Below are 22,459 nucleotides of genomic sequence, written 5' to 3' on the forward strand. Positions count from 1 at the left end.
ACACAGTGGCTCATGCCTGTAATCCCAGCACTTTGGGAGGCTGAGGTGGGTGGATCACTTGAGATCAGGAGTTCAAGACCAGCCTGGCTAACATGGTGAAACATCATCTCACTAAAAATACAAAAAAATTAGCCAGGCGTGGTGGTGCACGTCTGTAATTCCAGCTACTTGGGAGGCTGAGGCAGAAGAATTGCTTGAACCCGGAAGGCGGAGGTTGCAGTGAGCCAAGATCATGCCACTGCACTCCAGCCTGGGCAACAGAACAAGACTCCATCCACCCCGCCTCCCCCCCTCAAAAAAAATTTCTGTATTGACTATGAAAATGGGAGGTAGAAATGTGTATGGTCAAATAAAAGAATAAGTGCTCCCACAACAGAATATTCATGGAAATATTAAATAGCTAGCTTTTATAAGAGCCTTAACCATCAAACGTGACCAGGAAATGGGATCAGATGCAAGCGGTACCCCCTTGTCTTCCCACTCCTGCTCCTGCTGACTAGTTAACAAGGAAGGAAAGAAAACTAACAGTCATCAATTCACGTGTCAAGAAAGTACCTTGCTTATTTTCAGATCCCACTAAAAGCAGTTATCAATATAAAACTGTACCAGGAATGGTTGTCAAGGTACATCTCTGAATCATTAAAGAATATTGAGGCTTTTCTTGGCCGGGCGCCGTGGCTCACACCTGTAATCCCAGCACTTTGGGAGGCTGAGGTGGGTGGATCACTTGAGATCAGGAGTTCAAGACCAGCCTGGCTAACATGGTGAAACATCATCTCACTAAAAATACAAAAAAATTAGCCAGGCGTGGTGGTGCACGTCTGTAATTCCAGCTACTTGGGAGGCTGAGGCAGAAGAATTGCTTGAACCCGGAAGGCGGAGGTTGCAGTGAGCCAAGATCATGCCACTGCACTCCAGCCTGGGCAACAGAACAAGACTCCATCCACCCCGCCTCCCCCCCTCAAAAAAAATTTCTGTATTGACTATGAAAATGGGAGGTAGAAATGTGTATGGTCAAATAAAAGAATAAGTGCTCCCACAACAGAATATTCATGGAAATATTAAATAGCTAGCTTTTATAAGAGCCTTAACCATCAAACGTGACCAGGAAATGGGATCAGATGCAAGCGGTACCCCCTTGTCTTCCCACTCCTGCTCCTGCTGACTAGTTAACAAGGAAGGAAAGAAAACTAACAGTCATCAATTCACGTGTCAAGAAAGTACCTTGCTTATTTTCAGATCCCACTAAAAGCAGTTATCAATATAAAACTGTACCAGGAATGGTTGTCAAGGTACATCTCTGAATCATTAAAGAATATTGAGGCTTTTCTTGGCCGGGCGCCGTGGCTCACACCTGTAATCTCAGGACTTTGGGAGGCCAAGGCGGGTGAATTGCTTGAGGTCAGGAGTTCAAGACCAGCCTGGCCAACATGGCAAAACCCTGTCTCTACTAAAAATACAAAAAATTAGCTGGCATAGTGGTGCACGCCTGCAGTCTCAGTTACTTGGGAGGCTGAGGCACGAGAATCACTTGAGCGTGGGAGGCAGAGGTTGCAATGAACCAAGATTGTACCACTGTACTCCAGGCTGGGTGACAGAGCAAGACGCTGTCTCAAAAAAAAAGAATATTGAGGCTTTTCCCCTCATTATTCCAGTGTTCAAATAGGGTGAAAACTATGTGGATGGTTTTATTTGCGCCTAGGTCCTCTGTGTTAGAGTACTCAAGTCCTGCTCTGTGTGCACTTCCTTTTACTTGTTTTTATTTCCTCATAGTGCTCTACGGAAACGTATTCGAGAGGACAGAAAGGCCACCACAGCTCAGAAGGTGCAGCAGATGAAACAGAGGCTAAATGAGAATGAACGAAAAAGAAAAAGGTGGTTATATTGGCAACCTATTCTCACTAAGATGGGGTTTATGTCAGTCATTTTGGTTGGCGCTTTTGTTGGCTGGACACTGTTTTTTCAGCAAAATGCCCTATAAACAATTAATTTTGCCCAGCAAGCTTCTGCACTAGTAGCTGACAGTGCTACATTAATCATAGGGGTTTGTCTGCAGCAAACACCTCATATCCCAAAAACGGTGCAGTAGAATAGACATCAACCAGATAAGTGATATTTACAGTCACAAGCCCAACATCTCAGGACTCTTGACTGCAGGTTCCTCCGAACCCCAAACTGTAAATGGCTGTCTAAAATAAAGACATTCATGTTTGTTAAAAACTGGTAAATTTTGCAACTGTATTCATACATGTCAAACAGTATTTCACCTGACCAACATTGAGAAATCCTTTATCACAGGATTTGCTTTTGGAGGCTATCTGGATTTTAACCTGCACTTGATACAAGCAATAAATATTGTGGTTTTATCTACATTATTGGAAAGAAAATGACATTTAAATAATGTGTGTAATGTATAATGTACTTTGACATGGGCATCAACACTTCTAAAGCATTTCAGGGTAAATATATTTTATAAGTATCTATTTAATCTTTTGTAGTTAACTGTACTTTTTAAGAGCTCAATTTGAAAAATCTGTTACTAAAAAAATAAATTGTATGTCGATTCAATTGTACTGGATACATTTTCCATTTTTCTAAAGAGAAGTTTGATATGAGCAGTTAGAAGTCGGAATAAGCAATTTCTACTATATATTGCATTTCTTTTATGTTTTACAGTTTTCCCCATTTTAAAAAGAAAAGCAAACAAAGAAACAAAAGTTTTTCCTAAAAATATCTTTGAAGGAAAATTCTCCTTACTGGGATAGTCAGGTAAACAGTTGGTCAAGACTTTGTAAAGAAATTGGTTTCTGTAAATCCCATTATTGATATGTTTATTTTTCATGAAAATTTCAATGTAGTTGGGGTAGATTATGATTTAGGAAGCAAAAGTAAGAAGCAGCATTTTATGATTCATAATTTCAGTTTACTAGACTGAAGTTTTGAAGTAAACACTTCAGTTTCTTTCTACTTCAATAAATAGTATGATTATATGCAAACCTTACATTGTCATTTTAACTTCTTAATGAATATTTTTTAAAGCAAACTGTTTAATGAATTTAACTGCTCATTTGAATGCTAGCTTTCCTCAGATTTCGACATTCCATTCAGTGTTTAATTTGTCTTACTTAAACTTGAAATTGTTGTTATAAATTTAATTGCTAGGAGGCATGGATAGCATACCTTATTTCAGTGGTTTTCAAACTATGCTCATTGGATGTCCAGGTGGGTCAAGAGGTTACTTTCAACCACAGCATCTCTGCCTTGTCTGTTTATATGCCACATAAGATTTCTGCATAAGGCTTAAGTATTTTAAAGGGGGCAGTTATCATTTAAAAACAGTTTGGTCAGGCGCGGTGGCTCACGCCTGTAATCCCAGCACTTTGGGAGGCTGAAGTGGGCAGATCACCTGAGGTCAGGAGTTCAAGACCAGCCTGGCCAATGTGGTGAAACGCCATCTCTACTAAAAATGCAAAAATTAGCTGGGCATGGTGGAGGGCACCTGTAATCTCAGCTACTCAGGAGGCTGAGGTAGGAGAATTGCTTGAACTCAGGAGATGGAGGTTGCAGTGAGCTGAGATCACGTCACTGCACTCCAGCCAGGGCGACAGAGCGAGACTCCATCTCAAAAGAAACAAACAAAAAAAACAGTTTGGGCCGGGTGTGGTGGCTCACGCTTGTAATCCCAGCACTTCGGAAGGCCAAGGCAGGCGGATCACGAGGTCAAGAGATCGAGACTGTCCTGGCCAACATGGTGAAATCCCTTCTTTACTAAAAATACAAAAATTAGCTGGGCGTGGTGGTGCATGCCTGTAGTCCCAGCTCCTTGGGAGGCTAAGGCAGGAGAATCACTTGAACCCGGGAGGCAGAGGTTGCAGTGAGCCGAGATTGCACCACTGCACTCCAGCCTGGCAACAGAGCAAGACTTCGTCTCAAAAAAAAAAAAAAAAAAAAAGTTTGAAAACCATTGGTATAGATAGATATTTTGAATTGATTTGCATAGTCTCCTTGAATGTGTTAAATTATGTTGAAAGTATGAAAGCAGGATGTAGGTGGTACTACATATTAAATAAGATTTATATAACATGTGCCTGTGTCCTGATTCAGTATTACTGTGTCCTGTAACCTTGAAATGGAGAGGAGGTAAGAGGGACATTTTTTTATGTCTGTCTGCATTAAACCTGTGTTGAGGCATCCAAGACCCTTACATTTCAGGTTGTTATTGGTTTAAAACCTCTTTCCAGTTTGCATTGGTTTGTCTTTGCTAAATACAGTATGTTTATGTTACTCTGCAAGTCACATACAGGTAGACCTTATGACATTTCCAGTTGAAACTAGGCTTGCTTTCGGTACACAGGTGAAGACTTGAGGAAGCCAGTGCCAGAGAGGATGTGCCTCACCCCTCAGCTGGCTGAATGCGCTTCACTGGCTTACGCTTTGCTTTCTGTATGCTTTCTGTCCTTCTGGGTGGTGTCGCATATATTTTTAAAACCACATTCAGTGTGATGAACACTTGTTGGTACACTTCTAAGGTTAGTCATCTTTCCTTCTCTGAGCAGATCCTTGAGAAGGGCATTGACAGTGGATGCTTTAAATAGTGTTCAGTTTTTACCAGTAATAATAGTTTTTGGTGGATGTCATGAAAACACATGACATCGTGTTGTGCCCATGATAAAAAGTCCTGACTTTTTATTGAATGAGGTGTGCTGGTCAAAGAGACAGACGTGGCTGCCTTCTCTGGTAACAGCCAGAGGAAAAAGTTAGCAATTCTAGATGGGTTCTACAGCTTTAAAAAACTTGTTGTATCCTTAGGTCCTCATAATATTAAATATTTTCTAATTTTAACAGATTTTAAGAGTCAGATATATACTTTGACTTGAATGAGGTGGTGTTGCTTCTTAAATAGGTTAAGGAAGAAAAAATTATTAAAAAAAGGTTTATTTTCAGGAGTTTTAAATTCATATCTAGTTCATTTCCACTCATATCTATTTCTGCTAATAGATTGACAGCAACCTTTGGTTTAATGCTATGTTCTCTAGCTACACCAAGTTATATATTCCTTTCCACTGTTAACCAAGTATTTATTTTATGTTAGCCTATGACTGAGTTTTATCTATGCTTGCACATATATAGAATGTAAAAATATAATTCTCCATGTTTAATGTATCCATATAAAAATGAAAATACCCATTTTCTGCATTCTTAAAGGGTTAAGAAAAGTAACATGTAATAAGCACATGGAGGACTTTAGAGCAATATAAAGACCATTTCTTATGTTAGAGGAGACTTTATACATTTGTCAGGTTTTCTGTCTTTTGGTCCTTTTATGTTCTTAGTCCATTTCATTATTGTTTTAATATTTCTACAAAGGAATGAACAAGAAAAGAGAAAGGAAGAAAAAAATGTGTTAATCATTTTCTTTTAATGGTATGTCAGCAGAAGGGGTTCTGACTGTAAGCTAATGTGCACTTGTGCCTGTCCTCTTTGTCTTAAACTAAAGTTGGTGGTATGAATCGAAAAATGTGTATTGGTTTAAAAAGCAGTTTATGATATGAAACGGTCTTCCAGTTTTTATATCAACTCATTTGCTTTCAACAGTCAGTTCAAAGCACCATTTATTGATGGTTTACTGTATGCCAGACACTGTGTTTTTTCTTTACGTATTACCCTACTTAATCCTCAACACAATTTTATGAAGTAGGTATTGTTAGCCTGAAACTGGCATTTCTCCATCCTTTTATGGTGCTGTCTTTGAAAAGTCTCAAGATGTGTAACATGTCCTAGAAGTAGATAATTATCAAAGGAAGACTGCAACTGCAACTCATTTCCCTCTGAGAAAAAATATCCCTGACTAAATTACATATCTAATTCCAGACCAGAACCTGGTGGTATTAAAAGTGTTTTGGTTGACTATTGTATACCATAATGAGTACCTACATTCCCAGATTGCCTGCCTGGTTGTTGTACAGACTTAAAAATCTAGCCTGCCTTGATTTTTACTTTTCAGATACACATGTTTAAAGAGATCTTTGCTGGTCACAGTAGCTCACACCTGTATTCCCAGAACTTTGGGAGGCCAAGGTGGGAGGATTGCTTGAGCCCAGGAGTTTGTTCAAGATCAGCCTGGGTCTCTACTTAAAAAAAAAAGAAAAATTTATCTGGGTATGTTGGCACGTGCCTGTAGTCCCAGCTACTCAAGAAGCAGAGGCAGGAGGATCACATAAGCACAGAAGTTTGAGGCTGCAGTGAACTATGATGGAGCCATTGCACTCCAGCCTGGGCAATAGAGGAGACTTGTCTCTCTCTATATATTTGTCTCTCTCTCTCTGTCTCTCATAATACATATATACATACATATATATATACACACACACATACAGATATATAAAATAGATATAAAAATATATTAGATATTTTAAAGATTATAAATATTTTTTAAAAATGTAGTCTATTATAAGACAAATGTCATTAGGCATGTAGTCCATTTCTTTCTGTGTTCAGGCAGGAGTTCCAGTTCTGTAAACATTGGTTTATCTTTTTTTCTAGCAGGTGCACACATGGGTTCTCAGTGATGTGTAGCTGGGGCATAGATTGCTCTCAGTCTGTTGCACCCTGCAGGGGAGATGTCTGAGGTCCTTCCTCGCCTGGCTGTGCTGGACGCACAGTGCATAGCAGAACTAACTGCACAGCAGAAATGCCAGTTCTGTGTTCCCATTGATACATCAACAACTAATAAAGTCTCTTTTACTTTTAAGAAACCCTTATTTGGCTTTGGTGTATTTACATGGTAGGGGCCTAGAATTTTATAAATAAAATTTTGAAGAATAGAAATGTATTTTTTCACGATTTAAAAACCACCTGTATGGTTTACTCTGGAGTTGACCTGTTCCACTCATCCTTCTCCCCAGTTCATTTGTTTCGTTTCAATTCCACTTTCCCTTATACCTATCTTCAAAGCAGTGTCTATGGGACAGCATTGCCAAGAGCCCTGACTGGGCCTGGCTTGGTAACTCACTCCTGTAATCCCACCTGCCCCTAGAAGTGCAGATATACTAGAAAATACAGCTGTCTTTGTTCCAGTGAATATGTATAAGGGGTAACATGCCTTGGTGGAAAGCAGCTCAGATTGTGTGGACTCCTCAATCCCTGCTCTACCAAGAGCTCTCCAGTTCCAAAACCGTACACTCAGTGGCTATGTTCTGTGTGCCTGCTCCCAATACAGCCATTATGTTGTTCATCCAGATTTGAGAATTTAAGCTTTTCACTCCTCTTTGTGTAGTATTATTTAAGTAAGAACTTCTAGGAAAATAGTATGAGTTTGGTTATTTTTCCCTCGGCAGCAGGAATTTTCTGAATATTTAGCACATTCAGATTGCTCCAAGAACAGCATTGAGCAATGCTGTACATGTGCTTTCTCCTAGGGCTGTCTCCCCTGGCTCCTGGGTTCTGGAAAGACTCATTGTCCTTCAGGGAAGGGAGCATTTTTCCTCACTGCCATTGCTGAGCCTTTTCTCCTGCTGTATACTATTTAGCCCAGCATGAAGCCATCGCCTGTAAGGAGTGATGGATAGAAGTGTTTACTTGGTTTGTGAGGCCTTGTCTCTAAAGGGTAACAGTCTGACAAGGAAAACATTTCAAAGAGCCCTGACCAGGCCTGGCTTGGTAACTCACTCCTGTAATCCCAGTACTTTGGGAGGCCGAGGCTGGAGAATCATTTGATCCCGGGGGTTCGAGACCAGCCTGGGCAACACGGTGAAACACCACTCTATTTAAAAAAAAAAAAAAAAAAAAAAAGAGCCCTGACCCCCCTCTCTGGGCGATCCATTGGGAGAATTTGAAAAGTTCAAACTTTTGAACTCTTCCTACTTTATTTTTTTAAATTTAGAATGGAAGGTGGGAATTATGCAATTTGGTGAAGATGTTACAGAAACTGCTTCACGACTTTCTGGTTTTACGTTGTACAGTATGTTTTGAGGAGCTCCAAGAATTGCACAGGAATTTTTTTCTTTATACAGACCATTTTTTAAAGACGCATCAAGTTATTCTTTATTGTGGCTCTAATTTGGCATATTTTTCAGACACAGGTTGCTCTTGATACATCAAATTTCTGCTGTTAAAAACTTCAGTTATTTTGAGTTTAGTTAATTCAGGAGAGGGAACCTAGGTAAGTCATCTGTAGGGCATCTTTGCACCTTAAGAGAAGTTTCTGATTAGCCTCAATTCAATTTAGTAGAATATTAGTGTGGATATCTGGTGGCAAAACCTATTCTTGGTGCAATTTGGCTTTTCGTGGCCTCAGGCATAGAGCTGACTTGGGAGTGGACCCTCTGTCCACACCCACCCAGCTCTTGCGCCTTTCTAGCATAAAGCGGTGTGTCAGAGCCACTGTCTCCACAGAAAGCACCACGTTTGTTTCATTTGACTTATTTGAACCCGTTTCTCCTGCCTTTGCCTTTTTAAATAAAAATAGCAAAAATTGATTCAAGTGAATCTATTAGAATTTTCTAAAATGGAGCCCATTTGTCTTTTCAGTCTTGCAAGTAGAGTCTTTAAAACAATTAAGCCTCCCAATGATTTAACCGTATTTTCTTACCCCCGCTCCCTGAATAATATTTACAAAGAAATAATAACTTGAATTTTTAAAAACCCCGTCCTTCAGTTGTTACAAATGATAGTTCATTCTTGGTAAGTGTATCTGTAACAAAATACTGGGGAAGGACATGAGGTATGGTGAACACTTAAAATTCTGCCAACCAGCTTAAATACATAATCTAAATTTAACCCACGTAACACCTCTTCTAGGTAAACAGCATTCTCCCTATATTCAGATGAGAAAACTGAGTCAAAGAATAAGTAACTTGCCCAAGATTGCACAGCTAGTACATGACAGAACTGAGATTCACTCTGCAATCTGTAGACTTCCAGTAACTCCAAACCTCATACTTTTTCTTTTATGTTACACTGACTCTGTTTTTAATGGAATATTTAAATGAGATATTTAAGTGGGAAAGTAATAGACAACCACTCCTACCTGTTAAAATCCAGAGTAATTCTCTAGTTTTTAAATGGAGCACATTTAAAAAACTTTGTGCACCAGTTTGAACTACCACTGCAACAGAGAAATACTAGAACATCAGAGTATTCTCTAAAGCAGATCATTATTTCATTCACTTTGATTGAATTGAGTTGTTTATTTTAAAGACTTCTGGATGCATGGAAAACATATTTTGCAGCACTCAGAATCAATACAAAGTACCTTCAGCCACTTTGGTTCACGTTCTGAAGATTCATGTAATAAACATCCATAGTAGTTTTGGGCTCACATTATCTAATGAGAATGTTTTCTTGATGACTTGACATTTCTCCGTCACTGTTGGATAATCAGAGAAGAAAAGGACTGTTCAGAACACCAAGGTGCTTGGTACAATTATGCCAAGTGCCCTGTCTTTAAAGGGAGTAGCCTAATTCTCAGCATTTGGGAGTTTTTGACTAAATGTGTGGATATGATTTGTATTTCGTTTTTCTTAATATATATGTGAAGATACAATACTGACAAGTACTTAGATTTGGAGGTTTTGCGGTACTGAGGGGAGTTGGGGGAAGAATGGAAGTACCATTGACCTCCTAAAAAGTTCAGTTACTTGCAAAGTTTGGGAGGTGACATCAAAAACTCAACTGCCCTTACAATAGTCATTCCATCCATCTGTTGCTTATTTGAATTCTCATTTATTTTTACTTTATGGCATTAAAATACAATAAATCTGTCAATTATGTCTTTTATATTAGTAGTAGCTTAAGATTGGGTCACTTCATTTCGGTAGATATAATTGTTAGTATTATCCTTCAGGACAAAAAGCATCTGCTAACAACCTGTGATTTAAAAATATAGGCCAACTTTATGTTCAAACGTTATGTTGATAATATTTTTAGCAGTATTACACAGTGGAGGTCCAAATTGGATTAGACTTTTGCATTGAATTCCAAAGTATTGGTAAGTCTAGCACATACTATAAAGTCTTGCTAAATTCTTGTGGGTACATTATTTTTAAAACCTGTCTGTCTGTCGGTATCACACAGAGGTCACTTCTTGAGTAAAATAAGATGACCTTAAGAATTCACATAATTCTTGAAGAAGAATATAAGTCACGACGCTTCCACATGAGGCCGCGTCACACCACCATCGTTTGGAAATCCAGCACCCCAGCCGTTTTACCCTAAGATAACAGTGCAGCACTTAGTGTGGTTGAATGTGTCATGTGGGAATGATTTTTGGTCGCCTTTTCAGTTCATTGTTAGTCCTTTTATGTTTGTGTGCATCTATGTTCGTCTGTGTGTTTGGTAAATATGAATTGAATAGATGACTTCTTATTTTATGTTTTAGGCCAAGATTGACAGACACCTAATATTCATGACTTGAGAATATTCTGCAGCTATAAATTTTGAACCATTGATGTGCAAAGCAAGACCTGAAGCCCACTCCGGAAACTAAAGTGAGGCTCGCTAACCCTCTAGATTGCCTCACAGTTGTTTGTTTACAAAGTAAACTTTACATCCAGGGGATGAAGAGCACCCACCAGCAGAAGACTTTGCAGAACCTTTAATTGGATGTGTTAAGTGTTTTTAATGAGTGTATGAAATGTAGAAAGATGTACAAGAAATAAATTAGGAGAGATTACTTTGTATTGTACTGCCATTCCTACTGTATTTTTATACTTTTTGGCAGCATTAAATATTTTTGTTAAATAGTCTTATGTTGGTTTGTGTGCATTATCTTAGGACAGCTCTGCTTCGAATAATGAATATTTTCCTGTGGGTTTATAATTTCTGTAACAAGCAATTGACATACTGCCGAGGCGGGTGGATCACTTGAGATGAGGAGTTCGAGACCAGCCTGGCCAACATGGCGAAACTCCATCTCTACTAAAAATACAAAAAAATTAGCCAGGCCTGGTAGCAGGCGCCTGTAATCCCAGCTACTTGGGAGGCTGAGGCAGGAGAATCACTTGAACCCAGGAGGCAGAGGTTGCAGTGAGCCAAAATCGCACCACTACATTCCAGCCTGGGCAATGAGTGAAAACTCCCGTCTCAAAAAAAAAAAAAAAAAAAAAAAAAGGTTTTTATAGTTGCCCTTCAATAGTCTTTCTATCCTTAATAGTACAGGTTAGGTGAAAGCAATAATAGAAGAGTTATGATATTCCTTTATTACTTGGGAGAATATTAATATGGATAATGGTATTGCCTTAAGGTCGACATTAATTTCAAGCAAGCACAGCAGTTCAGGGCAGTTTTTAAAATCACAGCGTCATTCCTGTGTTGGATGTTGTGGTTTCCCCAAACAATTCCCATTACAAGAAAGTCAGGGCCAGGCGTGGTGGCTCACACCTGTAATCCCAGCACTTTGGGAGGCCGGGGCGGGTGGATCACAAGGTCAGGAGATCGAGACCATCCTGGCCAACATGGGGAAACCCCGTCTCTACCAAAATACAAAAAATTAGCCAGGCATAGTGGTGGGAGCCTGTAGTCCCAGCTACTCGGGAGGTTGAGGCAGGGGAATCGCTTGAACCCGGGAGGTGGAGATTGCAGTGAGCTGAGATTGTGCCACTGCATTCCAGTCTGGCAACGGAGCCAGACTCCGTCTCAAAAAATATATATAACAACAATTTGTTTTGCCAACTTTGAAATTTATATAATATTCATAAAAACATCTATTTCATATCTTTAAATTTAAATGACTTAGGTTCCTTTTTGCCTTATATGCCAGGTTTTCTGGGTCTGTTTTAGGAGTATGTAAACTATTCCTGCTAAATCTTTCCTGAAGGATGCATGAAAAGTTTATTATACTACAAAGTAGTACGGGAAGATGATCTTTCCATGGTGTCTGCAAAGCTGCTGGAAAGAATCATCTACGCTCGGCTACCTCTGTCTGCTCTCTTCCTGCATACCCTACCCCCACTCCCAAAATGACCCAGAAACGTCATCTTAGCTTGTACTGTAGCTTAATAAAGCTACTGCTCTTTAGTTTTCCCTTCTATGGCTTCTTGGCAGCATCATTAAGAACTCTGTCTTTGAAACTTTCTCCTTAGACTCCGAAAGACTTGTCTCTGGGTTTTCTTCATCTCAGTTCTTCTGTCTGACTGGAATATTGGGGTTTCCAAGGACTCCATCTTTGGGCCTTTGATTTTAACACACTTAACCTTGGATGATCTGATTTTTCCACAAGTCTTTAATACCTGTAAGCTGATTACATACAACTTCTTCAACTCCAGGCCAGATGTCACTTCAGAGCTATAAACCATATATCCAGTTCCCTAAGTGGTCATCGCATGAATTCCTTACCCTCTAAAATGTAACATGATTTCCCTCTTTTCATCTCCTCTTCCTCCTGTGTTCCATTTATTTTGTGGCACCCCCTGGAAACTTGAAATTCATCTTTAGTTCCTCCACTTAGACTTCACGTCCAGTTTGGTTACAAAGTCCTGTCAATTCTGCACAGTGACTCTCGCTCCCACTGCCCCTGCCTTGGTTTAAAGTTCCATGCTTGTCCAACCCATGGCCCACGGGCTGCACGCCGCCCAGGATTGCTTTAATGTGACCCAACACTAATTTGTAAACTTCCTTAAAAGATGAGTTTTTTCTGCAATTTTTTGTTTTTTGTTTTGTTTTGTTTTAGCTCACCAGCTATTGTTAGTGCATTTTATATGTGGCCCAAGACAATTCTTCCAGCGTGGCCCAGGGAAGTCAAAAGATTGGACACCCCTGATTTAAACCTTCCTTGTGTGTGCAGCTCACAGCAGCAGGTTCCTGCCTAGACATGCCTGTTTGTGCCTACCCACTCAGCACAGCTCCCAAGTAATTTAAGATCTGACTGTTACCCTCCTTAAAATTCACTTATGGCACCTTAGACAATTTCGTCTTCATTTTAAGTCAAAAAGTCTCAGCACCCACCTGCCCTGATAAGGCACCCTAAGCTGCAGCCATCCCAAACGATTTGGAATGAGTGGAATATTGCTCATTTGCTCGATGAATATTTATTGAACACACCTATGTGCTTGGCACTATAGTAGACAGCGGATGTTCAGTGATGGGGGAAAACGACTGCAGTCCACTTCCTGTGCTCTTACGGGAGAGTTAAAACAACAAGCCTGTAAATAAGCAAATATGTAATTAAACCAGTCATAAGTGCTGTGGCAGAAATGAATTGATAGCTACTTAGATGTGGAGAAATGAGCTTACAAAATCTGAAGCAGAGGTACTAGGAGTAGTTGGCACTGAATTTTTTGGGGGATGGCCACGTAAGTCCCCAGTTTGGAAAGGGCAGTGGCAAGGAAGACTCGAGCTTTCCAGATAAAATGCGACTCTACCCTGTGGTCTGCAGGACATGCAGGCATGTATGCCAAGACAGCTCTGGAAACCACGAGAAGCATCTCTGAAGTAAGCCGTGTCTGCCACTGCCCTATGCGGTCATTTATTTTTGATGAAAAACCAGTATCTTAACCAATAGAATCAGAAACTTAACCCTTAGTGTGTTTGGGTGGATTCTTCCCAACAGTCCCTGGCCCACGTGAAATGCTGCAGCTGTCAAAATGGGATTGGTGTGAAAACCCACCGCCATGTTTGGACTGGAACGAGTGTCGGGAAACTGAAGGAGTGATCCCTGAGCTGACCCTTGCCAGACAGATACCAGACAGCATGTGGCATGTGACATCTGGGTGGCTGGGCCCTTTAAAAGCAATCCTGAACAGCAGAATTCACCCACTGTTCCCACATTTCTAATTGGCCCAGTGGACAATGTAAGGAGGCTGAGGCGAAGGCAAGGTAGCCCAGCACACAATTCCCTGGTGTTTCATTTAGGGTTCTCCAGAGAGACAGCCAACACCATAGAGAGGAAGGTGAGGAGGGGATGGGGAATTGGCCACCTCTATCATGGAGGCTGAGAAGTTCTGTAACTCACCTCCGGCAAGCTGAGAACAGGGAAGCTGGCAGCGTGTTTCAGTCCAAGTCCGAAACTAATAGTACAACTCTGGAGGTCCGCTGGTGAGAGTCCCAGAGTCCAAAAGCCAGAGAACCAAGTGTCGTCCAAGGGCAGAAAAGCATGTCAGCCCCAGAAGGGAGTGAGAATGCACCCTTCTCTGCCTTTCTCCGCCTTTCACTCCATCCAGGCTCCTGCTGATTGGATGGGTGCCTGCCCATGTTGAGGGTGGGTCTTCCCTACTCAGTCCACCGACTCACATGCCAGTCTCCAGAAAGACCTTCATGGGCACACCTGAGGCAGCCCAATCTAACCAAATGCCAGACCACATGGGTTTCCCTTTAGGCAAAAGAGGACAGGTGCAGAGCCTCCTGAAGCCTTGAGAGTAATGAGTGCTTCACCAGATATGGGGGTACCCCTTCATCCCGTCAAGTTGACACTCCAAATCAACCATCACACCCAGCTTCTCCTAATCAAGGCAGTAGAGACACTTAACATTCCCCAAACAAGTTCATCAGTGGCACAGGGGAGTCCCCAAGGACAGACACCCTCTCCTGTTGGCATACGGTGGCATTCCAAGCAGAAGTTGAATAACTGCTGTTAGGTGTGGAAGGGAGAGAGTGGAGACAAGAAATGCTATAACCTCCCATGTCGGGGGCAGAAAATTAGACTGCAAGAGGGAAAAGCAGAATCAGTTTTAATAGTTGTTACATTAGCATGTGTGAAACAACCTTGCTGCCCCTACAGATAAGGTTGGAAAGAACTGTGTCTGGGGCTCTGTAAACTGTGCGTGCTAAATGAGCAAGAAAAATACAAATGAAGACATTGGTATTAAGACAGATAATAAAAACTAAGATTCTGCTTGAAAAATGATGGCTTCTAAGTAGAAAACTAAAAATTCTTAATTCAGGCCGGACACAGTGGCTCATGCCTGTAATCCCAGTACTTTGGGAGGCCGAGGCGGGCAGATTACCTGAGGTCAGGAGTTCAAGACCAGCCTGGCCAACATGGTGAAACCCCATCCCTACTAAAAAATACAAAAATTAGCTGGGCATAGTGGTGCATGCCTGTAATCCCAGATACTCAGGAGGCTGAGGCAGGAGAATCACTTGAACCTGGGAGCCAGAGGTTTGCAGTGAGCTGAGATTGCGCCATTGCACTCCAGCCTGGGCGAAAAGAGTGAGACTCCATCTAAAAAAATAAAATAAAATTCTTAATTCAAATGCCCCCAGGATGACGATTTTAATGCTAACAAATCTGCTTCAGTCTAGCTTTGCGTGGAGCAAGTGGCAGAGACATTTACTCCTTTCCAAATACAGGCAGTCCTCCATGTTGGTGGGTTCCCCATTTGACATTTGTGGGTTCAACCCACCACAGATCAAAACAAAACAAATAATACCACAATAAAAAGTAATACAAATAAAAAACACAGTATAGGCCAGGCACGGTGGCTCACGCCTATAATCCCAGCACTTTGGGAGGCCGAGGTGGGCAGATCACTTGCCATCAGGAGTTCGAGACCAGCCTGGCCTGACCAATATGGTGAAACCCTGTCTCTACTAAAAATACAAAAGTTAACCCAGGTGTGGTGTGTGGGGAGGGTGGGGAGCGCCTGTAATCCCAGCTACTCTGGAGGCTGAGGCAGGAGAATCACTTGAACCTGGGAGGCAGAGGTTGCAGTGAGCCGAGATCTCGCCACTGCACTCCAGCTTGGGCAAAAGAGCGAGACTCGAGACTCTGTCTCCAAAAAAAAAATAAATAAATAAATAAATAAATAAAAAACAGAGGTTGGCTGGGCGGGGTGGCTTACGCCTGTAATCCCAGGACTTTGGGAGGCTGAGGTGGGCGGATCACTTGAGGTCAGGAGTTCAACACCAGTCTGGCCAACATGGTGAAACCCCATCTCTACTAAAAATATAAAAATTAGCTGGGAAAATTAGCTGGGTGTGGCTGCTGATGCCTGTAATTCCAGCTACTCAGAAGGCTGAGGCAGGAGAATCGCTTAAAGCTTGGAGACAGAGGTTGCAGTGAGCCGAGATCCGGCCACTGCACTCCAGCCTGGGCGATAGGGTGAGACTCCTTCTCAACAAAGCAAAAACAAAACAAACCCACAGAGGTGGACTTTCTTCTATAGGGAGATAGAAAAATCTGAAGACATGTAAGTGTGGAGCTACACGGTGGAAGACCATTACCAATATTGGAAAAAATGCTGATGAACACCATTGAGCAAAGTCCCTATTGCAGAGGAAAAATAATCAGTATTAATTAGCAAGAAGGTGTGAAGTTAGTGAAATTAGGAAAATGAGAGTCTCAGGAAGAGCCCGAACCAAGGCACTGGCGAAGTGGGGCTACAGCGCCCACGTGGCACCTAGAGTTTGGGAGACAGGAGCAGGGGCGAGGAGACTCTTCCTGCGGAGGAGGCGCGGGGAACACAGCCCCGAGCTCCTACCTGCTTAGGCCGGGACTGAAGGAGACGATTAGACAAGACAGCAGGAACTCACGCAGCACAGCATGGAAGGAAGGGGACCCCACACGCCCCGCTCCCAAGTGAGGAGCAATGCAGGCAGGTGTGGACGTTTGGCTCCTCAGAATAGGGAGTCCCCAGACAGCGATGCCGGCTCAGCCTGCTCATCCTGGAAGCTGGCGGCCCTTGCGAAGGCGGCGACAGTGGAATGAGTTGAGGACTGCCCTGCTAATGAGATTAGTTCGTCTGAAACGTGGAAATGGTGCAGATCACATCATATATCGTTTAGGAACCGTTCTGATTACTACTAACAGGTTGGAGAAAAGAATGGCCTACACAAGATAGAAATTGAGCTGCGTGTAGCTCAGGTCGGACAGCGCAGCTCCCGGGCTGAACCGTGATCTGTTTTTCTATTCCACCATGACACAGTTCTTAGTCTCACTGTCTCCTCAGGACGCACGAAGGCTGCGGGATCCCAGTCATCATGTTCACATTCCAGGAGTGCAGAGTGAGCTTCCTAAATCAGGCTTCCCTGAAGGTGGCATTCCACTTCCATTCTCACCTCACTGTCTGGAATGTGGCCACATGCACTTAGGGGCAAGGAAGTCCAGAAAATTGAGTGAGCATATTGCTGTGCTGTTGAGCCAGCCACACACAACCCAGTGCAGACCGTAAAAATGAGCCACAGCGCCCTCCTGCTAAGATGCACGCAGGAAGTTGGACGCCTGGTCAATGTGTTTTTTTTTTTTTTTTTTTTTTTATTTTTTTTTTATTGATCATTCTTGGGTGTTTCTCGCAGAGGGGGATTTGGCAGGGTTACAGGACAATAGTGGAGGGAAGGTCGGCAGATAAGCAAGTGAACAAAGTTCTCTGGTTTTCCTAGGCAGAGGACCCTGCGGCCTTCCGCAGTGTTTGTGTCCCTGGGTACTTGAGATTAGGGAGTGGTGATGGCTCTTAACGAGCATGCTGCCTTCAAGCATCTGTTTAACAAAGCACATCTTGCACCGCCCTTAATCCATTCAACCCTGAGTGGATACAGCACATGTTTCAGAGAGCACAGGGTTGGGGGTAGGGTCACAGATCAACAGGATCCCAAGGCAGAAGAATTTTTTCTTAGTACAGAACAAAATGAAAAGTCTCCCGTCTACCTCTTTCCACACAGACACGGCAACCATCCAATTTCTCAATCTTTTCCCCACCTTTCCCCCCTTTCCATTCCACAAAACCGCCATTGTCATCATGACCCGTTCTCAATGAGCTGTTGGGTACACCTCCAAGACGGGGTGGTGGCCGGGCAGAGGGGCTCCTCACTTCCCAGTAGGGGCGGCCGGGCAGAGGTGCCCCTCACCTCCCGGACGGGGCGGCTGGCCGGGCAGGGGGCTGACCACCCCCACCTCCCTCCTGGACGGGGCGGCTGGCCGGGCAGAGGGGCTCCTCACTTCCCAGTAGGGGCGGCCGGGCAGAGGCGCCCCTCACCTCCCGGATGGGGCGGCTGGCCAGGCGGGGGTCCGAACCCCCACCTCCCTCCCGGACAGGGCGGCAGGCTGGGCGGTGGGCTGACCCCCCCACCTCCCTCCCGGACGGGGTGGCTGGCCAGGCGGGGGGCTGACCCCCCACCTCCCTCCCGGACAGGGCGGCAAGCTGGGCGGTGGGCTGACCCCCCCACCTCCCTCCCGGACGGGGCGGCTGGCTGGGCTGAGGGGCTCCTCACTTCCCAGTAGGGGCGGCCGGGCAGAGGCGCCCCTCATCTCCCGGACGGGGCGGCTGGCCGGGCGGGGGGCTGACCCCCCCACCTCCCTCCCGGACGGGGCGGCTGGCCGGGCGGGGGGCTGACCCCCCCACCTCCCTCCCGGACGGAGCAGCTGGCCGGGCAGAGGGGCTCCTCACTTCCCAGTAGGGGCGGCCGGGCAGAGGCGCCCCTCACCTCCCGGACGGGGCGGCTGGCCAGGCGGGGGGCTAACCCCCCACCTCCCTCCCGGACGGGGCGGCTGGCCGGGCGGGGGGCTGACCCCCCCACCTCCCTCCCGGACGGGGCGGCTGGCCGGGCGGGGGGCTCCTCACTTCCCAGTAGGGGCGGCCGGGCAGAGGTGCCCCTCACCTCCCGGACGGGGCGGCTGGCCAGGTGGGGGGCTAACCCCCACCTCCCTCCTGGACAGGGCGGCAGGCTGGGCGGTGGGCTAACCCCCCCACCTCCCTCCTGGACGGGGCGGCTGGCCGGACGGGGCGGCTGGCCGGGCGGGGGGCTGACCCCCCCACCTCCCTCCCGGACGGGGCGGCTGGCCGGGCGGGGGGCTGACCCCCCCACCTCCCTCCCGGACGGAGCGGCTGGCCGGGCAGAGGGGCTCCTCACTTCCCAGTAGGGGCTGCCGGGCAGAGGCGCCCCTCACCTCCCGGACGGGGCGGCTGGCCAGGTGGGGGGCTAACCCCCCACCTCCCTCCCGGACGGGGCGGCTGGCCGGGCGAGGGGGCTCCTCACTTCCCAGTAGGGGCGGCCGGGCAGAGGTGCCCCTCACCTCCCGGACGGGGCGGCTGGCCAGGTGGGGGGCTAACCCCCCCACCTCCCTCCCGGACGGGGCAGCTGGCGGGGTGGGGGGTTGACCCCCCCACCTCCCTTCCGGACGGGGTGGCTGGCCGGGCGGGGGGCTGACCCCCCCACCTCCCTCCCGGACGGAGTGGCTGGCCGATCAGAGGGGCTCCTCACTTCCCAGTAGGGGCGGCCGGGCAGAGGCGCCCCTCACCTCTCGGACCGGGTGGCCGGCCAGGCGGGGGTCCGAACCCCCACCTCCCTCCTGGACAGGGCGGCAGGCTGGGCGGTGGGCTAACCCCCCCACCTCCCTCCCGGATGGGGCGGCTGGCCGGACGAGGCGGCTTGCCGGGCGGGGGGCTGGCCCCCCCACCTCCCTCCCGGACGGGGCGGCTGGCCGGGCGGCGGGCTGGCCCCCCCACCTCCCTCCCGGACGGGGCGGCTGGCCGGGCGGGGGGCTGACCCCCCCACCTCCCTCCCGGACGAGGTGGCTGCCGGGCGGAGATGCTCCTCACTTCCCAGACGGGGTGGCTGCCGGGCGGAGGGGCTCCTCACTTCTCGGGCGGGGCGGTTGCCAGGCAGAGGGTCTCCTCACTTCTCAGACGGGGCGGCCGGGCAGAGACGCTCCTCACATCCTGGACAGGGCGGCAGGGCAGAGGTGCTCCCCACATCTCAGATGATGGGCGGCCGGGCAGAGCCGCTCCTCACTTCCCAGATGTGATGGCGGCCGGGAAGAGGCGCTCCTTGTTTCATCCCGGACGATGGGCGGCCAGGCGGAGACGCTCCTCACTTCCCAGACGGGGCGGCAGCCGGGCAGAGGCTGCAATCTCGGCACTTTGGGAGGCCAAGGCAGGCGGCTGGGAGGTGGTTGTAGCGGGCCGAGATCACGCCACTGCACTCCAGCCTGGGCACCATTGAGCACTGAGTTAACCAGACTCTGTCTGCAATCCCGGCACCTCGGGAGGCCGAGGCTGGCAGATCACTCGCGGTTAGGAGCTGGAGACCAGCCCGGCCAACGCAGCAAAACCCCGTCTCCACCAAAAAAAATACGAAAACCAGTCAGGCGGGGCGGCGCGCGCCTGCAATCGCAGGCACTCGGCAGGCTGAGGCAGGAGAATCAGGCAGGGAGGTTGCAGTGAGCTGAGATGGCAGCAGTACAGTCCAGCTTCGGCTCGGCATCAGAGGGAGACCGTGGAAAGAGGGGAGGGGGAGAGGGAGAGGGAGAGGGAGAGGGAGAGGGAGAGGGAGAGGGAGAGGGGAGAGGGAGAGGGAGAGGGAGAGGGAGAGGGAGAGGGAGAGGGGAGAGGGAGAGGGAGAGGGAGAGGGAGAGGGAGAGGGAGAGGGAGAGGGAGCCAATGTGTTTAAATACGGCGTGGGGAGGCCTGGCATGGTGGCTCATGCCTGTAATCCCAGCACTTTGGGAGGCCGAGGAGGGTGGATCACTTGAGGTCAGGAGTTCGAGGCCAGCCTGGCCAACACAGCGAAACTACTAATGTAGTTAGTGCATCTCTACTAAAAGTACAAAAATTAGCCTGGCATGGTGGCGCGCGCCTGTAATCCCAGCTATTTGAGAGGCTGAGGCAGGAGAATCGCTTGAACCTGGGAGGCGGAGGTTGTAGTGAACCGAGATCGCACCAGTGCACTCCAGCCTGAGCGACAGAGCAAGACTCTGTCTCAAAATACATACATACAAACATACATACATACATACATACAGGGTTGGGGGAGTCAGTATCGTTTTCGGTTCAGTGTACCAAGAAGCACAAGGAAAAGCGTCTTTTACATCTCACCCTGTGGAACTCCAGCAATGATCACAGACTGCAAAACCGGAAAAATGGACGGAGCACAGTTTGTCCACGTAAGGATTCAGATTTCTGCGCTGAGCTTTCCATGACTGTCCTGCCCTTTCTCGAACAGTGAAAAGAATGGCACTTTTCTAGCCAGGATTGGAGGTGGATGCTTGTGAGCAGGCGCAAGGTGGGCATTATATTGCAGCCTAGGGGCGTTACCGTCTCAACGTGCAGTGTCTCATGAACGGATGTTTGTGGAATCCAGGCAATACGAAGAAAATTATATGAATCCAAAGAAACCATGCCGCTGGGATGTCTTTGGATGAAGTGACTAAAGCACCTGAATAATTAATTTACTTGTGTTTCTGATATTCTTAATTGGCTTTGGGGAAGTTTGAATAAAAATGCCAGGTAATGAATATCTGTGTTTGTGCAACAATCTGCTAAGCTGGAGTTCAGCATGAATAACTTTAAGCCATACATGAGTGAGGGAAGCTCAGCGGTCTCGAGCTCTCCGAGTCCCCAGCATCGCCCTCTGCGTGGAGCGGGGTCTGCAGAGCCGGCCCGAGCCCGGCCGCCCCCACGGCCTGCACCTGCGGTCCCCTAAGTATTCCCTGGGGCTGGGCCGGGGCTTGGCCCGCGGCTAACGCTGAGCAGTGATTTCATGCGAGGGGAGCATCTGCGCAGGGCGATCTGGAAAGTTCTCCCGCTGGCTGTGGAGTCGTCCTGCCTGAGAGGCGCCAGCACCAGCGTGTCTGGGCCCGCAGCCGTGTTGAGTGGGTCTCCGGGGTTTTATGGAAAGCTCCGAGAGCCCAGTCCGTGGCCACGCACCTGCCCACGGCTCCCCGAGAGGCACAGGCCCCGGCTCACTTCCCCACTCAAAACGCTGCAGGGGCTTGTGCCGTTCGCAACCTCCGATCAGGAATAGTGCAGGGAAGCCGGTTCCAGGAAGGCCCCGCCTCGGAGCGGGGTGGCGCAGCCCCAGGGGAGGGCCCTCAGCCCGCTCGGGGGCCCGGACGGCGCCAGCACAGCGCCTACACCACGCCGCGCCACGGCCCCCACTTTAGAGAAGTCTCAGGAAACGGCGAGGAAGAAGATACATTGGAAGCAGCACCGTGAACTGTTCCCCACCTGAAGGAAGAAGCTCGTTCCCTTTTGGCTCCAGGACTATTCGGGGTGGGCCTGCTGCCCTGAAACTGAGAGGTGACAGTCTGCTGGCAGCCCTCGCAGCCCTCGCTCCCTCTCGGCGCCTCCTCTGTCTGGGCACCCACTCTGGCAGCGCTCGAGGAGCCCTTCAGCCCGCTGCCGCACTGTGGGAGCCCCTTCCTGGGACGGCCGAGGCCGGAGCCGGCTCCCTCAGCTTGCGAGGAGGTGTGGAGAGAGAGGCATGGGCGGGAACCTGGGCTGCGTGCGGCGCTTGCGGGCCAGCTAGAGTTCCGGGTGGGCATGGGCTTGGCGGGCCCCACACTCGGAGAGGCCGGCCGGCCCGCGGGCCCCGGGCAGTGAGGGGCTTGGCACCCGGGCCAGCAGCTGCGGAGGGTGCGCCGGGTCCCCCAGCAGTGCCTGCCCACCGGCGCTGCGCTCGATTTCTCTCCAGGCCTTAGCTGCCTCCCCGCCGGGCAGAGCTCAGCAGCTGCAGCTTGCTATGCCTGAGCCTCCCCCCACCCCCCTGCCGCCATGGGCTCCTGCGCAGCCCGAGCCTCCCAGACGAGCGC

General features: G+C 47.6%; 1 protein-coding gene across 21 annotated transcripts in view; it reads left to right on the forward strand.

The window, feature by feature from the left end:
- Window positions 1-10,745, forward strand: part of PTPN2 (protein tyrosine phosphatase non-receptor type 2) — a 98,169-nt gene extending 87,424 nt beyond the window's left edge. For 10 of the 21 annotated variants that reach the window (XM_019014187.4, XM_019014189.4, XM_019014183.4 and 7 more), the window contains one exon: window positions 1,774-10,745. In XM_019014187.4, the coding sequence (XP_018869732.1) occupies window positions 1,774-1,981 (208 nt within the window). In that variant the 3' untranslated portion in view covers window positions 1,982-10,745. The remainder of the gene's footprint in view (window positions 1-1,773) is intronic. The other 11 variants (XM_004059206.5, XM_004059207.5, XM_055368414.2 and 8 more) reach the window with 3 other exon arrangements.
- The last annotated feature ends 11,714 nt before the right edge of the window (window positions 10,746-22,459 follow it).

The sequence above is a fragment of the Gorilla gorilla genome, chromosome 17 (assembly GCF_029281585.2).
Source record: "Gorilla gorilla gorilla isolate KB3781 chromosome 17, NHGRI_mGorGor1-v2.1_pri, whole genome shotgun sequence".
NCBI lineage: Eukaryota > Metazoa > Chordata > Mammalia > Primates > Hominidae > Gorilla > Gorilla gorilla.